A 19200-nucleotide genomic window follows, 5' to 3' on the forward strand; every position below is an offset into this window, starting at 1 on the left:
CACTTCCTATTGTACCAAATCCATTAAAGGATGTAGTATAACTCATGTTGTGACAAAAAGAACCCCTGTTACAAGTGTATATATTCTACAATCTTCAATAGAGAGTAAAAGGAGAAGATAAATAAAGACTACACCTTTACTCAATTACTAAATAACAAAGTAAATAGATGGCTCTATTTATAGATCAATAGAGACACTAGCAAAACCTTAATTTCCTTATATATGACCACCTACTAACTACTAGCTAATAGCCTAACATTATAAATGTATTTCAACAATTCCCCTCAAGCTGGAGCATCCGCCTTGCATATGATAGTTGCAACTCTTAGATATGGACCATCGTTGACACGGGTTAAGATAGAATAAAGTATAACATTTGTGTGATTGACCTAGAGCCTGCAGAAAATGTGCAGCATCTACAGATTCTTGAGATAATCCATGGTTTCCAGCCAATTAAAGCTTACCTCCTTTCTGCTGCAGCCGTGCTAAACTACGGTACAAGTACAACACTTAAAATAAACACTCTCACATATCAAATTTCACACTGTTTGGGCTTTGGTAGACATGGGCTTAAAATCAGCCAATGCATCTTGCATAATGGGCACTCAACTATTCTATTTTCCTTTTTACACTCAACTATTCTATTTTCCTTTTTCAAATCACACAGAGCCACTGAGGCTGCAGTGCTTCTCTCTTAGAAGTTTGCCTTTGGGCTTGGTGACTTCCTATTTTGAAGCTCTCACTACTGGAGGCTTCCTTGAAGCTCACATATGTGTGGCTTCCCTAAAGCTCACCTTTGTACCCGGTGGCTTCCTCTCTAGCCTGAGGCTCTCTGCCTTTGTGTGGTGCGAGGCCCTCTCCTTAGCTTGAGGCTCTCTACTCCACCTTCGGTGGCTTGAGGCTGTTAAGCCTCTCTTTAACCTTTGAGGCATTTTGGCCTATCTTCAAATGCTTCATGTGAAGCCTCATATTAGGAAGTACTGACATTCTTCAAGAGTTTTCATGTCATGCCGAACAACCTAACACGTGTCCAACACCCTCCCACACTTTTAGACAATTTTTGACATTTGGTTAACACGTATCAGAAAATCCGACACCTAGCCAACTTTCTAAACACTCTCCTACAGGAATTTCGATATGCGAGTTTCTAACACGTGGTTCCGATACGTGAGATCAATTTTAAATTTTTCAATAAATGATGGGTTGAAATATATATGTGAAAAAATAAAAAAATAAAAAATAATAATAAATGGGGAAAAAAGAAAAATTTGGTATTTTTTTCTCTTCTAACTCTCACTTTTCATTATACACAATTCACTCATTAAGTTTTTTTTTTCTCTTCTCTTTCGACACGTCTAATACGCGAGTACAAAATGTGAATTGCTTATTTTTTCTCTAAATTTTATGGATTATTGGAATGAACTTAAATTTGTTAAATTAAAACAACGAATAATATTAATAAATTGTCGATTAATATTTCTAGTGTAAATTCATTATAGAATTTATTATTTATTTATTTATTTATTTGTGAATATCATTACATTTAATATATAACGTATCCTAATATATAGAAATTTTCTATTTTAAAAAAATTGATGTATCGATATGTCGTGCCGTGCCATTTTATGTGTCAGTATCGCTGTTACTTAGGCCTTATATATAGGTGAAGTTTCACCGCCTTCATTCCCTACTTTAATGTGAAAGGATCTGCGGCTAACTTTTTCTTCAAGCCCAAGTTAGCACGTTGAACCCTGCTTTCCTTCTTCCTTTTGACCGACGTGTTCACCGCTTCTTGAAGGCTCCACTCGCAGTGACTATAATATTATTATAATGTGACATGTTGTTTTATTTATTCAATATTTTGTCTTCAACAGCTTCTCGTTGCTTCTTCATACTTGCGGCTTCTTGTTCTCATTTTAGGCGTTGACTTAAACAGAAAGAGCCCTCCGAGATGGCCGAGAAGAGCAAAGTCCTGGTGATTGGAGGCACTGGATACCTCGGAAAGTCCATCGTGGAAGCGAGTGCTAAGTCCGGCCACCCTACCTTCGCTCTCGTGAGGGAGTCCGCTCTCTCCAGCCCCGCCAAGGCCAACATCGTCGAAGGCTTTAGGAGCTTAGGCGTCAATTTATTTCATGTGAGTAGTTATTTCCGTGTGATTGTGCTTGTTGCCGCACCTGGTTCTGCTTCGACGGATTGAAGCTTCACCTGCCGTTAATCTGGTTTGCCGTTCTGAGAAATGTTTTTAGCGGTAGAATCGGAGTTGATTTTTATCTCACGCTCGTACGGGTTGATGGAGTCACCTTACGATTTGGTTGCTCTTCCTATTCTCTGATATATTGTCTTTGTATATGGTAGAAATCAGAATTCACGTTCATCTCCTTTTTCAAATGCCTGACGAAATCTCAGCTTTGCATGATGATACAAGCGTGCACATTTTCAGACGAAATCTTGTGGAAACTTCTGTATGCTTTAGCTGTTTATGAGACAGCTGTAGCTACAGAGCTGCACTTTGCTGTGTAGACAAATCTTGTTGATGATTGTTGACTTTATCGATTGCTTATTGAGGTTCCTGATTATTTGATTCTCAGGGAGACATACACGATCAAGAGAGTCTACTGAACGCAATTAAGCAGGTTGATGTGGTAATTTCTGCAGTTGGGACAGAACGAGTAGAGGACCAAGAGAAGATTGTTGCTGCCATTAAGGCAGCTGGGAATGTCAAGGTGGTGCTGTTTCTAATAATTTCATTTTTGTTACTATAAAGGTTGCTGTGTTTGGATGTGAAGCTTCTTACGAGCAATTTGAACTGGTGAAAATCTTAGAAGGGGATAAGGTGTATTTTAATTGGTGTTCTGTGGGTGAGCACAAAGGTGAAAGTTCTAACCACTTGTTGCTACAGTCTAGGGTGACCAGAGAGCTTTGAGAGCTGCTACTATGTGTGGTGTTCAATAGGTCATGCTGTACTTGGTGAAAGAAGTTTTGCTAAGCTGGCTTCTTTATAGGAAAAGGAGGAATACTGACAGGATATGGAAAACAACACCCGTTTGCTTGTTTTGGTGCGTCTGGCTGGAGAGAAATAGGAGTTCCATAAAGGAAAAAGAGAATAAATAAAGTGGATCCAAACTTAAATATATGTGTGAGCTTATTCTCTCTTCTGGTACAAGTGCACCTCGTTCTCCTTGTGAGATCCGCCTTGAAGACTTGGGATGGATGGTCTTATTTATCTGCAGACTTTAACTTGTTTTTCTTAAATGGTCATGTATTTGTGTAGAAGTGATCTGTAGGTTCAAGGATAACTATTTCAAACCCAAGTATAGGACAGTGCGGGAAACATGAACTAGTTACTCCTGGAAATGGTCCTTTTGAGTAGTACTTACCTGATATCTTATTACTTGTGAAAGTGTCCAAGCAAGCAGAATGTTTGCCAATTTTATACTTGACAGTTTCTTCTATTTTTCTAATAGTAGTTGGGGTCGAATTTGCTTAATTGCTGAATTTATTGATTCACTTATAATCACTTTTTCCTGTTATAGTAACATATTGAAACAACATGAATTTCAGTCTCACATAAGTTTTGTCTTTTTGTCTTCTTTTTTGCCAAAATTCATATAAGTTTGTTGGTTAAAGGGAATATGCTCTAAATTTTTCTTGCTTTCTTATAAAGACATTTCTCATGATTTGATTATGTTTCCTTTTAGAGATTCTTGCCTTCAGAGTTTGGATGTGATGTGGATCGTGTCCATGCTGTGGAGCCAATGAAAGCTTTACTTGCCACTAAGGCTAAGATCCGCCGCCTTGTTGAGGCCGAGGGAATCCCTTATACCTATGTATGTTCTAACTGTTTTGCGGGTTACTTCCTTCCAACATTGTCACAGCCGGGGGCTACAGCTTGCCCTAGAGATAAAGTTGTCATCTTTGGGGATGGAAATGCAAAAGGTGAGAAGCAATTCATTGAATTGTGCATTTTAAGCCATTGAGATTTTTCTGTACATCTTTCGCGATTTAATTACGATAGTGATCAGAGCGAGGAGTAGTTCTTGAAGATTGAGAATTCCAAGCAATTTCCTTATCTAGAGATGTTGGGCCTTTTGCATCCATTAGTCTTCAATTTTAGGGACTAATAGATGATATGAATGTCATGAGGGTTATCTTATCATGTGGGTTATCTTGACACAGTTTCATCTTTTTAGCATATAAAGATGGTTATCTTGATGTATTTGGTTGAGAAAGAACATTTGGCGGAAAGTTTCTGGTAAATCATTTACATTATTATTATTATTATTATTATTATTATTATTATTATTATTATTATTATTATTATTATTATTATTATTATTATTATTATTATTATTATTATTATTATTATTATTATTATTAAATACTAGCTGAAAATAACTTTAGGGACATTGATGGATCTATGATTTATTTATCAGCCAAATTCTAAAAATCTCCCGGTCAATATACAGCGGTGATTAACAAGGAGGATGACATTGGCATCTATACCATCAAATCTGTGGATGATCCAAGGACCTTGAACAAAATTCTGTATGTCAGACCTCCTGCCAACACCTACTCATTTAATGATCTTGTGTCTTTGTGGGAGAGAAAGATTGGCAAGAACCTAGAGAGGGTGTATGTTCCGGAGGAGCAGGTTCTGAAGAACATTCAAGGTTAGGGATGCTTTTTATCAGATTTAAGTACGTGATATTATCTCCATTCTCAAGCTTCGATTGGTCTACTTTTCCGGTCATATTGTAGAGGCGGCGGTTCCACTCAAAGCCACGTTGGCCATATTACATTCTTGTTTCGTGAACGGAGACCAAACCAACTTCGAGATTGAGCCATCGTTTGAAGTGGAAGCTTCGGAACTCTATCCCGATATCGAGTACACAACTGTGGATCAGTACCTTGATCAATTTGTCTGATTATTGAAACCGACTGTGCTCGGTAATTTCTCACATCAACTGGACTCGTATATAATACACGATCATGGATTAGTACCTTCATCAGTTTGTCTGATAGCAGAAATTGACTGTGTTTGGTAGATTTCTCACATTGGTTTGAATCATGAATAATATGGGATTCTGCTAGTTAGGATCCTTGTGTGAAATGTCGCTCCCGCTGATTGTCTTATGGCGTGTACAACCTCCAAAGACAAGGACATACTATGAACATTCGATGTGTGTGCATCTATGTAGTGCTAAGAGAAGTTACTCATGTTTTGGAGTTTGATATGGCTTTATGGCCCAACCTATGAGAAGCTAAAAAGTAGACACGGGTTTATCTAATTTTGTATATTACGTGTGGTACGTCCTCGGTGTGGGTAATGAATTGGAGCCGCCAATGATGAGGTCGAGCCTTGCCCCAGGCATGTGAGGTTGACCCTTGGTGAGGGCATCAAGGTCTTTGCTGAGGCCAAGCGATTGATGGAGGAAGAAGAGGAAAAAGTACGTAAGAAATGAAAAGAAAAGGAAGGGTAAAAAGAGAGTGAAAAAAATATATATATATATTTGCCATGTTACATCAGAAGGTAGACGTTGATTGTATCTTGGGAAGCATCGGCACTCCGACACATGTTTGATATGCTTTGACACATTTCGACATGCGGTCAACAAGTCTTGAAAAATCGGACATGTGATCAACTCTCCCAGCACGTGAGTTAGGAATGACACTTTGACATGTTTCGACATGCAGTTTATGGGTGTCAAAAATTTTGATATGTGATCAATTCTCTTGACACGGTAGAATTCCGACATGCAATTCCAACATAGTCAATTTTTTTTTTTTAATAAATAAGGGGTCAAAATGTAAATATGTAAAATAAATAAATAGTAATAAAAATAATAAAAGGGAGAAATGAGGAAAATTTAGTCTTCTCTTCTCTTTTAACTTTTACTTTCTTGATTCACGATTTTTAGTATAAATTCATTCTAATCAATTTCATTTTTATCTATTTATTTATTTATGAATTTGAATCAAATTAATTTGATTGAAACAAAAATATACATTTAATATATGTATCTAATGTGTTGGATTTTTTTTTTTTTAGAAATGATATGTTGACTTGTCATATCATATCGTATTGTATTGCGTGTCGCGTATCAGTGTCAGTACAACTTAGCATTGTATCCCAAGGTAAATCATTAAAAAAATTAGAACTAAATTGACCAAATCAAAATAACTAAAATTGAATTGGTGTACATGTCAATGGTTTAACAACTAGTCATTCCATATTTCAACACTTGTAATGTTGCTTTTTTCTCCCATAGGGGTTACAAATTACGAATATATTAATCTTGTGTCGGCCAATTAGTTAAAGAACGGTAATCTTGTGATGAACCCTCCTCGGAAAAAGAATTTATTGAATCTCGAAACAATAGCATAGCGGCTATGAATGTAGAGTTCACACCATTTTCTTATCTTTTTCACATGATAAAAGTCAACGTAAAAAAGCGGTTTCGACTACTTCCTCATCATTTATGATTACTTAAATTTATAGCACCATCAATTTTTTTTTTTCGCTAAGTTAAAATCTGTCCTACTCACAATAATTTAGTTGATCACTGAAATCAGACAAAAATCATTTCTTCTGTCTATCTTCCCATTTTCCATGTACCCTTTTTCCAGTGAAGGATTCATCTCAACAAGAAAAATTGTTACAAGGAAAAGATGATTATGCCCATCCAAATTCATCCAATGACGCTCCATCCCGTCACGAAGACAAGAACCCCTCCTCTTAGCACGAGCTCTCTCTCTCTCTCTCTCTCCAGTTACGGTAGAGTCACTTCCGAGACCGATCAAGTTCGTCGGGAAGAATGGCATCTCCGCCGTGAAAACACCCTCCAAGATGGCCAAGAAGAGCAGAGTCCTGGTGATCGGAGGCACCGGATGCATCGGAAAGTTCATCGTCGAAGCGAGTGCTAAGCACGGTCACCTTACCTTCGCTCTCGTGAGGGAGTCCGGTCTCTCCGACCTCGCCAAGGCCAACATCGCTGAAGGTTTCAAGAGCTTAGGCGTCAATTTAGTTCACGTGAGTAGTTCTTCCCGTGCAATCTTGTTTGTTTCCCGCATTCGGTGCTCCTTTGAGGAATTGAAGCGTCGCTTGCCGTTAATCTCGTTCTTCGTTTTCGAGAAATGTCTTTAGCAGTAGAATCGGAGCGCCTTTCATCTCAATCTTTCACAAGATCGAGTTGATATTTGGTGGTTCTCATTCCACTCTCTCTCTCTCTCTCTCTCTCTCTCTCTCTCTCTCTCTCGTAGATATGGATCAAGATAATAACAAAGAAATCTGTAGCATTTTTATGTTAGGGGAGATGAAACTACATAACATATATGATTATGGCATACCTAGCACTAAAAGTTACTACCATAAGATCTCACATTTGTTATAAATCGAGCTTTGTTTAGATTATCTTAACAGCCTCAATGACTTAACTTGTTTGAAACAGCTTAGGATGGACAGAAGCACATTTGCTCAATAATGTGAGTTGAAATGCAAAATGGTTTATTAGTTTGGTTAATGGTGCTCGTAAATGTTAGGTTTGTTGTGTAGTCCCTTTGTTGTTTTATGACCTTGAACGACATTGAACAATATTCTATTTTTCGAAGTTGTGAGCTTCATAGATTTGGCAAGGGATAAGTGTATTGGAAGTTATATAACTCGTCATGAAAGTGCAATTGAGTAATGAAATCTATAAAATGCAATCAAATTTTAAAACTCATCAAATTGATTTAATCAAGTGCTTCAATTGTTTGCACTTTTTAGAAATTTTAGAAATTGATTACACTTTCGTAACAACTTTTAGGACTTGATTGCACTTTTGAAAATTTTAAGACTCCATTGTGCTTTTGTGATAAGTCTTATGACTTCTAGTGGACTTATCCATCTTATCAGTTGAAGGTTTGTGTGCTTAAATATTGTGACCGAGTAAATGGTGGTTTTGTGAAAGATTTTGTCACAAGAAACTGGGACCATGTCTAGTGCACATGCAAACTCTATGTCACATAAATCAATTTACGACCAAAATTGATTTTTCTATTTTTATTACTCGGGCAAGTTTCTCAAATAAAATAGATGTTTGATAACAATGTAAAATTTATATTCCAAAAATAGAAATGCGTTTGATAACAATATAAAATTTATCTTTCTTAAGTGCAATTGGGGGTTGATGAATGGCGGCAGGTGATGAGGGGCGGGCGACTAGCGACACGGGCCGACAACTAGCGATCGGGGAGCAAGCGGGTGGGCAATGAAGAAAATAAACAATGAAAAGAGTTTCTATTTCTCACCTTTGTTTTAGAAATGGAAAAGTAAAAATTTCTAATTTCTAATTTCTATTTGAAATTTATTTTTAGAGTAAATTTATTTCTAGAAATAAAAAATGAAATTTGTTCTAGAAATAGAAAAATGAAATTATAATATCAAAACAGATTTCTATTTCAGACCCATTCTCAAAAAATTAAAAAAAAAAAGAAAAGAAAAGAAAAATAGGGCAATATAAATTGTCACCATGTGTGCCCTAAGTGTCCATCACGTCCAAAAAAAAAAAAAAAAAAAAAAAAAAAAAAATGGGGGCTTAGGTTAGTGAGGAAAAAAAAGATGACAAAATAAATCAAAGGCTACTAACATGAAAACACACATGCACTCACACAAAGATGGGCTAGGGTTGCATTCCTTGGTCGTGCCTAGGTAAGGTTGCGACCCTCGCCAAGTAAAGAGACGGAGCGGTCCTACATCAAGTCCGGCCTTCATTCATGCATGCAAGGCACTTTCTCTTATTCCACATCAAGATTGATTTGATTGACAACTGGATTGAAGACAAGATCTTTCTATACGAAGAAGCTTTACTTATGGAAACCAAGATTTCTCGATTCTCCGGGATGCTGTCCAACGGGTAGTTTGGAAGTGGAGGAGTATTTAAGGAGATCATTGAGATGAGCAAGTTGCTTTCGATCATATACTTGTCTCTTGAGAGCTTTGTAATCGTGAGAGAAATAGCCTTGATATAGTGACAAAAGCAGAGACCTAGCTCATGTGGGGCTTGTAATCAAGTTTGCATTAGCTAACTTTATATGCTGGATTGAAGAAAATAATTTTTTTGCCTCGAAAAATGCAAATTTAGCAAAGTGCAGAATGTCTGAGAGAATTTGATTATGGATTCGATGGAAGCCACATTGAACATCAAGCAGCCATCGAAGAAAACATACAGTTCAAGAAAAAGCTGATTTTTCCATGATATTTGTTATCATTCTCTACGAATCCATTATTATCGAAAAAAAAGTTTAGAGATGGCATGGAATAATTTGTTGAAGTTCACAAAAGGACATAAAAAACATGTTGTTCAAGGATCCAAACGAGAAAAGTTTAAGGATGATATCAAGCAATTTGCAAAAGTTCATATTATAGAAGTTTTTATGAACAAGTTCTAGAGAGTAACCCAACATGCGAAGTATGATTGTAAACAAGGTCTATCACGTTCGATGTTGCATCAACCCCAACGAACCAAGTTATATAAGAGCTGCATGCTACCCTCCGGAGAGATCATTTTGGGATGGACCGAACCGTATGAATTAGCCTCTCATCTTGACCTTTACCAAAATACCAACTAGATACGAGTAATTTAGGTCTCCGGGATGCTCAAAGTTCAAAGTTCAATTTCCAATTAAGCGGAATTTGAAAGGAAATAATTTGAGGGTAAGCTCAGTTTTAGACTTTTGTTATGCCTCTTTGCAAAGTGCGGATGTAGTCGAACCCCTTGTGTATCTATTATACTAGCATCCCCACGCCCCCAATTTCCTCACTACTGGCCGCATTCCTAGTGGTGATTATAAAGGCATAAGAGATAATCATTCTATTTATCTGTTTTTCTATTTTTTTTCGGTTTACAAAATTTTTGGATAAAAAATTTGTTAAGTAACGCAATTTTATTTTTCTATTTCTAGAACAAAATTTTACTCTATAAATAGATTTGGAATAGAAATCAGTTCGTAACTAAAATTTTTCAAGACTTTTCTATTACTGGAAAAAAATGAGACATAAAAACTATTTTCATTGCTTATCCTCCCTTGACTAGTTGGCTCGTCCACCCATCATTTGCCACTTTATATCGCGAATAGATTCATCTCGGAGGCCGCTCTCATGGTAAGTTAGTTCCATCCACTCGCCACCCGTTGCCCGCCCGCCCACCTGATTACTTGTTTATCCGCTTGCTGCCCGTTGTTCACCACATGGAGAGAGAGAAATTTTGTGTTGTTATCAAACGAATTTCTATTATGGAAATAAAAATTTGTGTTGCTATCAAACATATACTCTTGTTCAAAAACTTGTCAAGGGAATAAAAATAGAAAAATCAATTTTTGATCAGGAATGGTTATCATTCATGCCCTATAATTTCAATGGGTTGCTTCTTATGTAAAACACCTCCTTTTTTAAAATTATTTTTAGGTTATTGAGTGAGGATAGTTGTGAACGGGATAATGACAATAACAGTTCGAAATTTGTGTCGAACCAACATTTAAATTCTAAACTTGTTCGGGTTTGATGTTTGAATCCTTCCACTAGCCATATTATTTCCAAGTGAACGAGAAATCTATGTGGCATTTTTTTTTATCAATTTTTTTTGTAAACATTTAGAAAAACATAGAAAGATGAAAGAGAGAGGAGTCTTTGAGGGAGGGATTGTGCTCAAAGAACGCCGCCACGGCCGACCTCTTTGCATCAAGGAGGGCCAACAACTTCTCATCTGGGCTGGGGCAAGAATGGCTGGCCCTTGCCATGCCACCGGCGACCATAAATCTTGGTAGGTCTATGTGAGGGCAAGTGCCTATGCTCAAGTGGTGGTGATGCCACCCCTCGCTACCACCGAGAGAGGATCGACAAGCCCACACAAGGGGTTGCCAACCCTTGCTCAGTGGTGGCGAGGGGTGGTGCCACCACAATTGGAGCGATGGCGCTTCTTGTCGTGATCTTGGCGAGAGGTTGCTAGCCTTTCTGGCATGAAGGGCCTATGTACAATGTCCCCCTTTCCCCTCTAACACTTGTGATTTTTTTAGGGTTAATATTCTGAAAAACTCCAAACTGATACACTGTGACAATATTATCATAAATTAATTTTTTTATTATGAAAAACCCAAAACTGATACACCAATGATAAGTTTATCCCGACTGATCATAAAAAATCATAAACTAGTACACTTATGATAAATTTACTCCAAATTAATTTATTCGATTGCCAAAAATCCAAAACTACCATGAGAAATCACTAAAATTGCATAACTGTAACAAACAAAAAAAAAATTCAAATTGGTAAACCAATCAACTGCCGTGTGTTATTTAACTCAGTAAACATAAATTTGTCACAATTATATCAATTTATGGTAAATTTGTTAAAATATACCAGTTTGAGATTTTTTTGTTGTTAAAAAATTAGTTTATGGTAAAATTATCACAAATGTATTAGTTTGAGATTTTTCAAGATATTAACCATTTTCTTTATTTTGTAAATCTTTTTTGTCTTTTTTTTTGTTTTCATTTTTTTGAATTTTAATATTTTCTAAATTTGCAAATATTTTTTTTTGACGTGACACTATACAAACAATGTCATTTCATGTTCAAACAGCCGCCATAATCGTGTTTACAACCATGAGAGATAAAAACAAAAAGCCCATGTGATCTTCCATTTCCAAATAAAATTGTGGAACTTAAAGGAAGTCCTAAAATAAATAAATGTGAAAATTTTAAACCTTAAATACATTAAAAAAAATTAAAAACTAAAGGTTGGGTTTGGTGACCTGGATTAAGGCAAGATTGTGTGTATGGTTGTAGTATATGATAGGATAAGGCCAAGTTAAAAAGGATACATCACAGATGAAAATATACACATGAGAGTGGAATAAAGTTAGATAAGATTTCTTATTTCATGATATAAAAGCTATTTTCTCAAAAACCTTACCCTCTCTTTCTCCTCTGTACCTCTAGTTCGCCACCCAAGTGAGTTCATGTTGAAGGTTCACAAAAGGAGTGAGAGATTCAAATTCCAGAGGTGAACGATCATGCTTTTTCTATCTTATTAGATTTGATATTATTTGGCCGATCTATCTTTCGATGTTGCTGTGGCGTGTTTATCTTTCTTGTTGTAGTCAATCATGTGATTCTTGGAATACTACAATGAGCCCTTTTGCCTTTTAAGGTTTAGATCGTAAAATGTAGTTGGTATTAAGAATTTGTTTCTTTGGGTCGAGAGAGTTGAGAAAGAGTCGGCAATAATTATGGATTGATGACTAGAAGTTACTTGTGCATCTTCAGATTCTTAAGCAGTGAATCATGAAATACTTTTACCATTCTTGTTGTGCAACTTTGAGATCGTTAGTATTGAACTATGAAAAAGGGTTGGCACTACTTTTCGTTTGTGCATTTCCGGCTACAAAAATGAATTAATTAGCGTGAATTTGTGAGATTCTTCCCATTTCAATTCTAGGCTTGCATTATTATCATTTCAAATAGTCCTATTGGTTTGAGAAGGATCTGCAGTGGGGCTTTGAATGATTTTACCAATATCTAAACCTAGCAGTTTGTACTTGCCTAATCTCTCTCTCTTCTCTCTCTCTTGTAGATATGGATCATGATAATAACAAAGAAATTTGTACCATTTTGATATTATGGGAGATGAAACTACATGACATATATGATTATGGTATACCCTAGCACTAAAAGGTACTACCATAAGATTGCACATTTGTTATAAACCAAGCTTGTTTATATTATCTTAATAGCTTCAATGACTTAACTTGTTTGAAACAACTTAGGATGGATAGAAGCAAATTTGCTCAATAATGTGAGTTGAAACGCAAAATGGTTTCTTAGCTTGGTTAATGGTTCACGTAAATGTTAGGTTTGTTGAGTTAGTCCCTTTGTTTTTTTTGTTTTTTTTTTTATGACATTGAACAACCTCGAATGATGTTCTTTTTTTTTTTTTTGAAGTTGTGAGCTACATAGATTTGGCCTATTTTATTAAGAGATAAGTGCATTGAAAATCCCACAACTCGTCATGAAAGTGCAATTAAGTCATGAAATCTATAAAATGTAATTAAGTTTTTGTAAAACTCATCAAATTGGTTTAATCAAGTCTTTCAATTATTTGCAGTTTTTAAAAATTATAGATACCAATTACACTTTCATGACAACTTTTGAAATTTAATTGCACTTTTTGAAAGTTTTAGGATACAATTGCCCTTTTGTAACAAGCTTTACGACTTTCAGTGACTTATCCATCTTATCAATTGAAGGGTTGTGTCTTTAAACATTGTGACCAAGTAAATGTGGGAATTGTGAAAGATTTTGTCTCAAGAAAGAGGGACCATGCCTAGTGCACATGCAAACTTTATGTCACAGCTTGTGCTATGTCTTCAGCTTAATTGCTTTAATGCTCGTTTTGATGTCTTTTAAAGAATGAAAGGATGATGGGAGCTAAAGAGATGTTGCTCCTCTGCTCACAGCTTCTGTTAAAAGATCTAGATTGCACTTCTTTTGTTCTTTTAACGATCTCGTGTGTTCTGAATTAAAAAAAAAAAAAAAAAAACTATCTCGTGTGCTTTTGACATGGTCCAACAAGCTGGGGGTGAGATTGTCTTTCCACAACCTCTTTTTAATAATTAATAAGCAAATTGAGAAATCAGTTGGATTTCTAAGTTTTCTATTCTGTTTACCTCCATTGGAGTGGGGATAACAATAAGGAGTGCATAAAAGAATCGAAAATCATCTGGTAGGACCTCACCAGCCCATAAACCAAAGATTTTTAAGGGAATCGGTTTAGTTCCCGATTCTATGGGTGGTCATTTTAAGGGAATCAATTCAGTTCCCGAGTCTACGGGCGAATTTATATACCCAGATTGGACCAGTATTATTTTTTAATATTAAAAAATGAAATTTCGAAATTACTAAATCTGAAATGTGGGGGCCGTTATTCTCCCTTGCATTGCGTCTCTCTCTCGGTTCTCCACTTCCCCTTCTCCATCTTCTCTCGAAATCACTCCAACTCCGTCCGTCTCCATCTCACGACCGCGTGCGCGCGTCTCGACTCACGGCGGCGCCGCCGCCGCCTTCGGCCGTTCAGCGCCGCCCTCTCTCTCGCGCTCTCGGTCGCTCGCCTCCATTTGCTGTGAGTTCGAATCTTAAATAGCCGTATTCTGTAATTGGATTTGGACGACAGAAGAGATGGTCTCTGCAAACAAGGTGACACAAAGAAGGCACCAGATATTGTGCAGTCGATGACTTGTAATGGCTGTGAACCAAACATTGAGCATTATGAGGACATGTAGAGAATGACAAGGCCGTCATCTAGGCCCCTCGAGCTCTGCAAAGCTCGGGGAGGCCCACAACGAGGCTGGGCAACCTCGATCTGGTCCGAGCCAAAGGCGACGACCGTGGCCAACCTTTGATCTGTACCAGGGACATCACAGCCAGAGGCTCAAATGAACTACCGATATGAGCAGCTGCTTTCTAGCCAGAATTACACCTCCTGGATTCCAAGATAAATTATCAAAACCTCGTAGATTTCGACGTTAGCGAACCTGGAGGAATTGAAAGAAGAGTAATGGGAATGTTCATGTTTCTTCCTCTCGCTTGGCTGTTCTTCCCGCTGTAGGTCGAGCGGAAAAAGTTCCTAGACATGGCTTCTTTCCCTCCCTATTGGGAACAAATAAGCGCCGGGAAGAGGGAGAGGGGGGCTATCGATTTTTGATATAATCGGACGGAGCTTTCTCGGAGGAACCAGATCGGAGCTCTAAAATCACAATCATGTGCGTTCTCTACAATCTTTGACTGAAATTATCATGGCCCAAAATTTTCAACCTTTCAAGCTTCTAGAGACATTTGGCCTTGATGCCTGTGTTATCAATGGGTGGGGTCAGATCGGGTTTCTGTGATTCCTGACCCGACCTGCAACGTGCGCTTGACCCAATCCAAATCGATACCTGAAATATCCTGTAATGGGTCGGGACGAGTTGGGCTGGGCCAGGCCGAGCCAGCGTTGGTTTTTCCTTTCACTCTTCGTGCGTGTGCAACGAGGATGAAGCAGTTAGCCAATTGATTAGACTAATTAGCTAGGTGTTTCATCGTCACTGCATATGCATGGAGAGATAAAAAAAAAAAAACCCGTGCCGGCTTGGTCTGACCTAGCCCCACCCAACTCGAATTTAACACAAACAATAGCAACACCTAAAAGACGTGATTCCAAAATTTCCTAAATTTAGTGTCGGGCTGTGCAAGGCTGGGCTAGGTCGGCTTGGCTGGGATGGGATTTTTGACATCCCTACTTGATGTTACGAGATGTTAAAGTGGATGTTTGTGAGTATTGTTTTATTATTAGATGTAAGCTGAGGCATTGCGCAATGATAGGTTTGATGCGAATTTTCGGGCAACAGCCATTACATGATTTGATGTTCTAGTGAAAAGATGAAAAAGGTTTGATATGAAGATGTAGTTCTTAGAAATTTTTGGCATGTAACTTACTGCATGAGTGAGTTTATGCCACTGGATTGTGCAATTTGGTGGCATTCTTTTTTTTTTGGAAGATGCAACCTTGATATTCAAGTTTTGCTTGATTATTAGATTTTGGCTGTTGGGGTTTAAGTTGCGACTTCTCTCTTGTATGGGCTTCTAAGCTCTACCTGGTCTGCACCTACTTCCCGATGACCAAGCCGAGCCTTTAAAGAGTAAAAAAGAATTCGGTTAATAACATGATCTGGCTGGTGGGTATTTGGTTTTGGGAGCTTCTACACTGAAAATTGACAGGAAGCTTGGATAGACATCAGGCTTTCAGTGGGCAGTGTAATGAAAACAAGATGAGGCATAGCATTCCTCATGATATTAAGGAAATTCAATTAGTTCCTCACGCCAATCACGCTCCTGCAAAAGAAGAAGAAAGAGAAACGTACAAACGAGGGGCGAGGCAGAGGATCGCGGAGGGAGAGGACGGCGTGATCCCAGGGTCGGAGATCAAGCGGCCGCGACAGGCTGGCGGTGGCAGAAGACATGCGCGCCTGTCGTTGGCCGAGCTTAAAAGAAAGAGAGCAAAGAGAAGATGCGGGGGGTTCTCGGCTGGTTCTTGGGTTCAAGCGAAGAACAGAGAGCACCGGAGAGCGAGCTCGAGAGAGAGAGAGAGGGGCGAAGGACAGAGAGCTGGAGGGAGCTTGAGCGAGACCAGAGAGCTCGAGAGAACGGAGGGCAAGTCGGAGGGAGAGGTCTTCGGCTAGGAGAGAGCGAGAGACCGAGAAGGAGGGTGAGCGAGAGAGCGACCTAAAGAGAGAGTGGTTGGTCGTTGCCGGAGGTCCGTTCGTCAGCTGCCTGCCATTCGCCGCAGTCCTCCTCTCGAACCAGGTAGGCTTTTGATTCGACCGTGTGTCCCTTGTTTCTCGGGAGGCGTCGGGCCGGAGCTTGTGCCGACTAGTTCGCGCAAGTTTCGGTCCGAGCCGGTCCTCCTGAAAGCTGCTAGCTGTTCTAGTATGCGTCGTAGGGGCTTAGATTAAGTCTCACGTTTCTATCACGGGGAAAATTCCCGTGTCAGTAGCGCACACCTTGTGGAAATGCCTAAACAATATCTAAGTTCTGCAAGTTTGTTGAAGCCCAGAGATAGTTGTTCTTCGTTCATATCTGTTCCGACTATGATTAACCTGTCCATGAGCGGATCTTGCATTGCTTGTGCATGTCGGTTGATGTTTGCCCAAATTTATGTCCTGAGCCTAGGTCCTCTCTCTAGCCGATGCACCTCATCTGTTTGACAAAATGTCCCAAAGAGAATCGAGAAACAACCCAGGTTTAAACTCAGTCTGATTCGCGCCTGCTCATATATATGTTGGACCGTGTCTGTCTTTTATGTTTTCATTGCGATTCCATGCAATTTTCGTGGAGTAATCATGTGTGTTTGAGCCAGGGGATGTTTGCATCCGAAAATGGTTTAGCAGCCGCCGGAGTTAGGTGGCCGGCGGCGGTCTGCGCCAGTCGGGGTGGTTTGGGGTGGTTTGGCGTTGGAAGGGACGTCGGATGCTTCGGCTGGTGTTGTTGTTCGGATGAGTTTCGGTAAGGAAGCAGTTTCGGCAGGGAGTGTCGCGAGGAAGGAGAAGACACGCTTCGGGAAGAGAGGAGAGAGAACAAAATAAAAGGAAAAGAAAAGAAAAAAGAAATAAAAAGGGGGTAATGAAAAGAATTAAAAAAGAAAAAACAAAACGGAGGAAAAGACGTTGGAGTCGTCGAAGGGGAAGGAGACCAAAGGGGAAGAGGCAAATAAAAAACAAAAGAAAAAGCAAGAGTAAAAGTACGGCCAAAAGTAAAAAAAAAAAAAACAAGCAAAAGTTGCTTCGGGAAGGAGGAGTGGCAGAAAAGAAAGTGCAGTAGAAGAAGACGAAATAGGGAAAAAGACAAATGGCGCAAAAAAAAAAAAAAGTAATAAATTTAAAAGATTAAAAAAATAATATGATATTAAAAAATAATATAATATATATATATCTTTTGTCCGATTGAGTCGGATCGGGGTTTAGGCCGGGTCTGCGGGTCGGATCGGGCTCATCCGGTCCGAACCCGCTCCCTCGAATATTATGATATTAAAAAGTTTCAAAAAATTAAAAATTAAAAATTTCAAATTAAAAAATCGAAAAATAATAAAAATTCAAAACTCCTTTGAAAATTCAAAAATTCAGAAAACATAAAAAATCGATTTTTTTAAAAAAGAAAAATTTCAAAAAATTGTAAAATCTAGTTTTTTTGGGAAATTTGAAAATTCTTTTTTAATAAAAAACCGAAAAATCCGAAAAAAATTCTAAAAAAAATTTAAAAAATCTTCAAAAAGGTTAAAATCAATCTCTTGGGTTATTTTCTCCTAAAAAAAATGGAAGTATTCCAATTTAGAATTATACTTAAATCGATTAAGCCTTTAAGGCTTTACCTTAGGGGTTTTAGTTGTCGTTAAAGATGAATACCTATTATTGCGCAATTTTGGTATATTAACTTTGGCTTCCCTTTAATCTAGTTAGGATTAGTATTTATCTTTTCTTTGATGTGAAATCTTTGCTCTCCAATGTAATTTATTTAAACGCTTTCATTGGTTAATTGTTATTTTAATGATTGCGTACCCGCATGATCATTTCACATGTTAGTGGATAAGTATAAAATCAATCCAAATTGCTTGTCAAAAATATTTTCTTTTAAAATGAACAAGATTAGGTACCGAAATGGAACTAATTGGTCAATTAGTGTAATCAAATCCCCGACCCTAGATTTTCTAGTTGCGTAGAAAGTGAGGTACACTCTCATGCCTCACTTGATTTCTAGCCGATTCCAATATGTTAGTGGCGACTCATTTTTGTAAATTTTTAAAAATATCCCAACTTCATGCGAGGTATGGGCTTGTGAGAGTCTACGTCTAATCATGGGCCTTAAGCCATTCCTTTAGGCAATACCCCTAAATCTGTTCCCTCCCTCGACGGTAGGTTGCGACAACGAGGTTGTAGTATTTCACCAAGATTAGTCATAAGAGAATGGACATCATTAGAAGATCAATTGATAGCTATTAATCGAATATTCACTCTATTCCAAAAGTTTCATATGCAAAAGTAACATTGATTTTTGAAAGAAGTGTCTTCTATTTTGAGGAATTTGAACACCAAATGTGATTTGCATTTTAGTCCCATAAAGTGAGAATGAGAGAATTTGATTAAAAATGCAATTTCAATTTTTGTGCCCCAAAATATAATCTTGACTTGAAAGAATTTTCTAAACAAAAAGCAATTTTGAGCCCATAATTAAAAATTTAAACGAAGTCATGTTTAGCAGGGCCTAATCAAAGTATTTAGAACTTGCATTCAATGTTCACTTCTCAAGAGTGATTGCCAATTTTTCAATCATAAGCCTACATTACCGAGGGCATTCGATTGATTTCTACGAATTTCAAGATGAAAATTCAATTAATTAAAAAAAAAAAGCAAATAAAAAGAAGAATGATACTTATAGTGGGGGACGGCTTCTCTCTCTCTCTCTCTCTCTCTCTCTCTCTTTTTTAATTACATAAACATGCACATGGGATGTGGTTCGATTTATACTATATACGGCTCAAGATGGAGCCATAGGATCATCGGACTGAACCAACAAGATCGCGGCTAGGTCGTGTTACCCATGACTCTGGCTTCGTCAAAGAACCGACTTGTGTCATA

General features: G+C 37.9%; 1 protein-coding gene across 1 annotated transcript; it reads left to right on the plus strand.

Moving 5' to 3' along the window:
- The first annotated feature begins 1865 nt into the window (after nucleotides 1-1865).
- LOC104452700 (phenylcoumaran benzylic ether reductase Pyrc5-like) lies at nucleotides 1866-5110 on the plus strand. Its single transcript, XM_039316672.1, has 5 exons — nucleotides 1866-2134; nucleotides 2589-2723; nucleotides 3699-3936; nucleotides 4467-4670; nucleotides 4759-5110. The coding sequence occupies exons 1-5, from the start codon at nucleotides 1952-1954 to the stop codon at nucleotides 4923-4925; spliced, it is 927 nt and encodes a 308-aa protein (XP_039172606.1). The 5' UTR covers nucleotides 1866-1951; the 3' UTR covers nucleotides 4926-5110.
- The last annotated feature ends 14090 nt before the right edge of the window (nucleotides 5111-19200 follow it).

The sequence above is a fragment of the Eucalyptus grandis genome, chromosome 7, assembly GCF_016545825.1.
Source record: "Eucalyptus grandis isolate ANBG69807.140 chromosome 7, ASM1654582v1, whole genome shotgun sequence".
NCBI lineage: Eukaryota > Viridiplantae > Streptophyta > Magnoliopsida > Myrtales > Myrtaceae > Eucalyptus > Eucalyptus grandis.

Bases quoted from the DNA above. Each gene is read 5' to 3' on its own strand.
- LOC104452700 (XM_039316672.1), top strand. From the start codon at position 1,952: ATGGCCGAGAAGAGCAAAGTCCTGGTGATTGGAGGCACTGGATACCTC. The intron at 2,135-2,588 runs GTGAGTAGTTAT...TTTGATTCTCAG, and splicing joins TAGGCGTCAATTTATTTCAT to GGAGACATACACGATCAAGA. The intron at 4,671-4,758 runs GTTAGGGATGCT...GTCATATTGTAG, and splicing joins GGTTCTGAAGAACATTCAAG to AGGCGGCGGTTCCACTCAAA.